At 43.5% G+C, this 6,691-nt stretch overlaps 1 protein-coding gene across 2 annotated transcripts; it reads left to right on the top strand.

The window, feature by feature from the left end:
• Nucleotides 1–3,349: 3,349 nt before the first annotated feature.
• On the top strand, nucleotides 3,350–6,574 carry LOC123115442 (vegetative cell wall protein gp1). 2 transcript variants are annotated; one of them, XM_044536602.1, is made up of 2 exons: nucleotides 3,350–4,073; nucleotides 5,253–5,873. In XM_044536602.1, the coding sequence occupies exons 1-2, from the start codon at nucleotides 3,545–3,547 to the stop codon at nucleotides 5,276–5,278; spliced, it is 555 nt and encodes a 184-aa protein (XP_044392537.1). In that variant the 5' UTR covers nucleotides 3,350–3,544; the 3' UTR covers nucleotides 5,279–5,873. The 2 variants fall into 2 exon arrangements, with proteins under 2 accessions (XP_044392537.1, XP_044392536.1); XM_044536601.1 differs by lacking the exon at nucleotides 5,253–5,873 and adding an exon at nucleotides 5,885–6,574 and having other exon boundaries at nucleotides 3,357–4,073.
• Nucleotides 6,575–6,691: the final 117 nt, after the last annotated feature.

Raw genomic sequence — 6,691 nt, 5'->3', positions numbered from 1 at the left:
GGAGAGGTCGATCGCTTCTCTCTGTATATGTTCATGACGATCTTCTGTACTTAATGGTTTCCTTCATTTTCTTACTAACTAGCATGCCGAGTCCTCTCTATATGTATAGTACGTAGTGTCGACCAAGTACGGAGATAAGAGAGGTCACTTCTCTCTATTAGCTAGCTAACACAATATATGAAACCCTTAATTAAATTAACCCTCCAAAACCCCCAACCCCCTCCCCCCCCCCTTCCTTAAAAAAAACAAAAAACCCAGCTCCTAAGCCACTGACGCGTGGATGTCTTTTGGTCCCGGTTGGTGTTACCAACCGGGACCAAAGGCCCTCCTGCATGGGCTCGCCGCAGCGGCCACATGGAGCCCCACCTGTCCCGGTTCATGAGTGAACCTGGACTAAAGGTCATGGGCTTTAGTCCCGGCCCTTTAGTCCCGGTTCTAGAACCGGGACAAATGGGCCTCTGGAACCGGGACAAATTGGCCTTTTTCCACTAATGCTAGACTGTTGGTGGATGAGTCCATGGAACACGGGTTGGTGCACATTTTCTACTCACAACACGTCCATCCTCTGAGAGTGGCATCTTTCCTTTTATTATCTCTTCCATACCAAATTTCCTTGCCAAATGAAGCAACTTGTAATAGCTGTCCAAATAATCAACAGTAGCTTGAACCGGGGTCTTACCCTGCCCATGAGTAATATCATTACGTAGCTGCCATATTCGCCAAATGGTCATAATCATCATGTCACTAGTGTGTGCTGGGCAATTTGATAGGATTTGCAAGAGCCAATCTTTCCATGATTCAATTAGTAGAACATCATCAGGTAGTGGCCAAATCTTGCGCAGACCATCCAGACTTGCCGAGCATGCCTGCATGTGATAAGAGCATGAAAGCTATTCCCTTCCTCCTTGCCGCAGACCGGACAGGAGCTACGTACGCGCATGAATATGGTGTTGACCTTGCACAAGTTAGTAGCTAACGTCCCACTCGCCGTCTTCCACGTCAAGATGCGCATCTTGAGCGGGACCTAAGATTCCCAAATAGAAATCCAGATTGTCCGGTTGTCGTCCAGTCTATTGCTGCTAGCACCCCCAGCATGAGTATCATCATGTGATTCAGTAGCTAGAATCGACGTAACCCTTTACGATGAGCTCTTCCTCACCTTCATAAACGAGAAACATTTCATTAGTTCTTTTTAGGTACTTAAGTATATTTTTGACCGTTGTTCAGTGTTCCACTCCTGGATCATATTGGTACCTTCTAGTCAAACTAATGGCAAAGCACACATCAGTTCTAGTACACAGCATGACATACATGATGAGCATATGGTTGAGGCATAGGAACGACTTTCATCTTTTCTCTTTCTTCTGCCGTGGCTGGACATTGAGTTTTACTAAACTTTTTACCTTGCAACATGGGTAGGAACCCCTTATTTGACTGGTCCATTTAGAACTTCGAAACTTTGTCAAGGTATGTACTTTATTAAAGTCCTATCGGGCATCTGGATCTATCTCTAGAGATGTCGAATATGTAAGCTGCTTCACCAGGGTCTTTCATTGAAAAACTCTTATTCAAATAACCCTTTATGCTTTCAAGAAGTTCTACATCATTTCCAATCAATAATTTGTCATCCACATACAATATTAAAAATTCTACAGAGCTCTCACTCACTTTTTTGTAAATACAAACTTCTCCATAAGTTTGGATAAATCCAAATCCTTTGATAACCTCATTAAAGCAAAGATTCCAACTCTGGGATGCTTGCCTCGGTCCATAAATGGATCACTGAAGTATGCATCCCTTATTAGCATCCTTAGGATCGACAAAACCTTCAAGTTTCATCATATGCAACTCTTCCTTAATGTAACTATTAAGGAGCGCAGTCTTGATGTCTATCTGCCAGATTTCATAATCGATAACTGCAAAAATTGCTAACTTAATCCTAACAGATTTTAGCATCACTACGGGTGAGAATATCTCAGCATAGTCAACCACTTGAACTTGTTCAAAACCTTTTGCGACAAGTTGAACTTTATAGACGATGATATTACCATCAGCTTCTAGTTTCTTCTTAAAGATCCATTTATTCTCAACAGCCTTACGGTCGTCGGGTAAGTCCACCAAAGTCCATACTTGGTTTTCATACATGGATCATAATTCAGATTTCATGGCCTCTAACCATTTTAAGAGTCCGGGCTCATCATTGCTTCATCATAGTTCCTAGGTTCATCATTGTCTAACAACATGACATCCATGACAAGATTATCGTACCATTCAGGAGCAGTATGTATCTTGGCCGACCTGCAAAGTTCAGTAGCAGCCTCGTTCGAAGGTTCATGATCATCATCATTAGCTTCTTCTTTAGTTGGTATAGTTTCCACATGAACATCTTTCTGTGTTGCGCTACTCTTCAATTTGAGAGAAGCTTAGATAACCTCGTCAAGGTGTACCTTCCTCCCATTGACTTATTTTGAGAGAAAATTTTTCTCTGGAAAGGATCCATTATTGGCAACAAAGATCTTGCCCTCGATCCGTGATAGAAGGTACACTCAATTCTCTCTTTAGGGTATCCGATGAAGACACATTTTTTCGCTTTGGGTTTGAGCTTATCATGTTGTAGCCCTTTGACAAGATCGGCATCCCACAAATCATGGGATTTTGTCCGCTCTCGCTAGGACAAGATGTTTTTCCACGTATTCTCTCCAGAAAAATGGCGAAAGGTGCCAAAACATTTTTGGTTATGATGGTTGACTCTAAACAATTTTTCAATTTCTCTAAAACACTTATGATTTTCTCTCTGAAACTTTTTCGTTGTCTCTGAAATTTTTCGGTGACTTTCTCTTGGACTCCCTGTCTAATACTCAATAGGTAGGTGACCCCTTAATTAAGTGTGTGACCCTTTAAGTCCAATGAAGTATAGACATAAGGTTATTTTGACAATTTCTGATTAATTTTTGTGGTCATAAATGTTAATATTGCAACCGATAAGTATGATCTTAGTTTGTGTTTCATTCACTGCATGTGACGGTGACACATATAGATTTTCTTAAATAGACTTATTTATAGACGCGGCCTCCTCAGTGTCGAATGACACCACCCAGATGATGTTGTCTGAGTGTGGTCGTTGGTGCACACCATCAATATAACGAGTAGGAATTAAAATTGAATCAAAATAAAAATTACAATTCAAATAAAAAATGTTTACTTTATACAAATAAAAAATATTTACTTTCCCGTTGCAATGCACGAGCATATTTGTTAGTCCAGCGACGCTAATCAGAAGCCCGAAGCCACTAGTCGAAAGCCCGAAGGACTAATGTGGCATTAATGAATGAAAAGCCCGAAGCCCGAACGCGCTGGCGCCTTTCCGCCAGCTCTGGCTATTGGTCCGAAATCAAAGTCCGAAGGCACTAAAGTCAAAAGATTAATGTGGCACTAATGAAAAAGCATCTGCAATCAACGAATGCATTAGTAGTAGTAGTACTATATATAAAGGTCCCACGGCGGAGCGCCTATTTCCACCAAATCTTCGTCCTCTTTCCGCATCATGTCGAGAGCTCCTCCTTCCCCACCTTCCCCACACCCACAGCCGCCGCAGATGGAGGTCGACCCCTCGGGCTGCGGCTGCGGCTGCGGCGAGGAGTCCGATCGCATCAGACAACTCATTCCGTTCGAGTCGCCGCCACGGGAGCTTTATTGGCAGATGCAGTACTTCTTTGGGTACATGCCTCCGAGTCCGCGGATGATGCCGCGCTCACCTCCATCACAACCTCTTGTGCAGCCGCAGCAGCCAGGCCCCATGGATATCGATCCCCCCGCCGACGGTGGGGACGTCCCGTGGAGTGAAATGCAACCTTCACTCCCGTCGCCGCCACCTATGTCCGGTCCCTGTTTCTCGTGGTCTTCGCTACAGTTTTCTGAGTACTGCAATCCTTGTAGCCCACAGACGCAGTCGCCGGTGTGGTCGGTGACTCTCTGGAATTTTGATGAGACAATATCGCCTCCACAGATAGACCCCTGCTCCACACAGATCGATCATGCCGCTCCGGCACCAGTGGCGAGGTCCATCAGATTGGGTGAGCTCCTTTCCTATTCTTTTTCTCGTTACATGTTTCTAGGCCTGTTCATGTGCTTGTTTGGTGGATGGGGTTTTGGTTAGATGGAGAAACCGGCTGAGAAATTGTTGGATGCACGCTTGGTTATAGTCTGTCTGATGAGCATGATTTGTCTAATTAAACATCAACGCACGTCATATAACAACCTCTTCCTCTTTTAGCTAGAAATCGGTCTCCCCGCAAAAAACAACTACAACTAGAAAGCGGTCGACTATGTTTATGCTTTCCCTTCTGACGACTTCACTTCAGTTATTATATATATGTAGCCACCACACTATACTTTTTTTTTGCGGGTGCACACTAGATTAATTACATTTTACCAGCACTTAAAAAGGACTACATAGTACGTATATGGTACTCCCTCCGTCCGAAAATACTTGTCATCAAAATAGATAAAAAATATGTATGTAGAACTAAAATACGTCTAGATACATTTCCTTTTATTCATTTTGATGACAAGTATTTCCGGACCGAGGAAGTACACCGTAAGAAAAAATGCAGAAAAAATTGCAGCCACCGTAGTGCAACGATTGAGTTGAAACAAGTGCTTGCAACTTCAGCCCGCAGCTTTAGCAAGCGGAAAGTTGTATGCTAGCTCGAGCTCCAGGGTACCTTCTATCCTTACCGTCTGTTCGGGTCGTGATCCGTGCCGCTGGGAGCATCATGTGCCCACATTCTGACCGCGCAGTGTCATTAGCAGGAGCTATTTTCAGGCGTGTGCAGTGATTTTGTTTGCTTGCGGTTGTTTCTGTGTGTCCGCAGACAAAAGTGTGACCGAAAGAGAATCAGAGTTCTGACGGAGTCAGAGAGAGGTTTGCATGCAGGAATCTTTCTTCAACCTGTGCTCTTCCCGTGAGAGAGTGAGAGAGAGGTTTGCATGAATAATCATTTTATCTCCGCTCCTTTGTCCCATGCGCATTGAAGAATCAAAGACCACTCCATGCTATTAAATACTAGTGCTACTGATTCCAGATTTTAAGGAAGAGATGTTTTGGATTTTTTGAGACATTTGGGATTAATACAAAATATATATGCTTTATTGTGATTTTTAGAAAATCATCATGGTAGTATTTGTTATTTACCATTTCTTTCGTTGACATGCTTGTTTTTTTTTGGGTGCGGTTACTTCGCAATTCGCAGGAGCTCTCACTGTTTTCTTCTGCTGAGTAAATGTGATTCCTCCATTCCTTCACCACCTTTATTAGTGTTTGGTCTCAAGCATACAGGAAAGAAACTGGTTGCAACAGTAGACCGGAAGAGAGAAGAAAAGGAAAGAGCTGTCACGCACGGGAATACACGCGTCGATGGTGCTAAAAAGCGGCGAGTAGGCCAAGACCTGGGTAGCTGCACGCAGTGTCAGGTCATGTCATGAACAGTGGCCTACTAGGCCCATCCAAAATTCAAAATTGGTAGGCTTCGGGCAGACGATTAAGGATTAAGAGCCTTGCGCCGACAGCTCGCTGCACATATCCACATGAAACGTGAGAACAAATGGAAGGTTGTGATAAGGGGTACCGCGTAGCCCCAGCTATAAAAAACCGATCTAGCAAGCTAGACCACAATACTACTGCTATTACCCCTTCCTCTGATCTTCTATAATATTCTTCCAGCTGCACAAAAGTAATTAGTTGTGGTCATCATGCAATTACTTCAATCATGCACTCACTCGATCAGATTATAGTACTATATGTTTTGACTAGCAACCAATACCCACTAATTATATGTTGATCTCTTGAGAACGCAAATAAACCCATTCCATTCATCTGCTGCAGTGTCAATGGTATGGCAGCACTTCACAAAGGATAAGGATGGAGGGGCGGCATATTGCAACTATTGCAGCCAAGGCTTCAAAATTCGTGGCACTTCTCATCTGCGGAGACATCTTCGTGCCCACTATTGTTTGGAGAAGAAACTGAACATAGAATGCAGATATTCTGCTGCATCGAAGATAGTGGATAATATTCTTGGGACTGGGATGAAGAGCCAAAGGAAACAGATGCCCAGCAGTCAGGAAGTAGGCATCTTAAATCGCCTTTGGCGCTTGACAGAAGAAAAATGCCTCCTAATAGGATGCGAAAACCAGCAGCAAGTATATATGATGTTGAACAAAAAATTTCTGTAGAGACAACCGAAGTGCTGGATCCTTGGCCCAGAATACTGGATAAGCCAATGAACTGGAATGAGCAGACCTCGGGAAGAAGGCATCCTAGGGTAGGACTGGAAAATAAAAAGGCTGCGGCAACCATGGATGCTGTTCAACAAGGTTTATCTCAAGTGCAGTCCAATGCAGAAACATCAACAGGAAAATCACAAGTAGCAAGCATAGATGCTCTTCCACACGGTTTCTCTCAAGAGCCGACCAATGCAGAAACAACAAGAGGAAAATCACAAGTAGCAAGCATAGATGCTCTTCCACACGGTTTCTCTAAGAGCCGACCAATGCAGAAACATCAAGAGAAAAATCACAAATAGCAAGCATAGATGCTCTTCCACACGGTTTCTCTCAAGAGCCGACCAATGCAGAAACAACAAGAGGAAAATCACAAGTAGCAAGCATAGATGCTCTTCCACATGGTTTC

This window comes from Triticum aestivum, chromosome 5B, assembly GCF_018294505.1.
Source record: "Triticum aestivum cultivar Chinese Spring chromosome 5B, IWGSC CS RefSeq v2.1, whole genome shotgun sequence".
In the NCBI taxonomy this organism is placed as follows: domain Eukaryota; kingdom Viridiplantae; phylum Streptophyta; class Magnoliopsida; order Poales; family Poaceae; genus Triticum; species Triticum aestivum.
Note: the sequence above shows the minus strand (reverse complement) of the source record. Positions and strands in the feature narration are given on the sequence as shown.

Coding starts and splice junctions, on each gene's coding strand:
- LOC123115442 (XM_044536601.1), top strand. CDS start 3,545: ATGTCGAGAGCTCCTCCTTCCCCACCTTCCCCACACCCACAGCCGCCG. Junction 4,074..5,884: donor GGCGAGGTCCATCAGATTGG/GTGAGCTCCTTT, acceptor CATCTGCTGCAG/TGTCAATGGTATGGCAGCAC.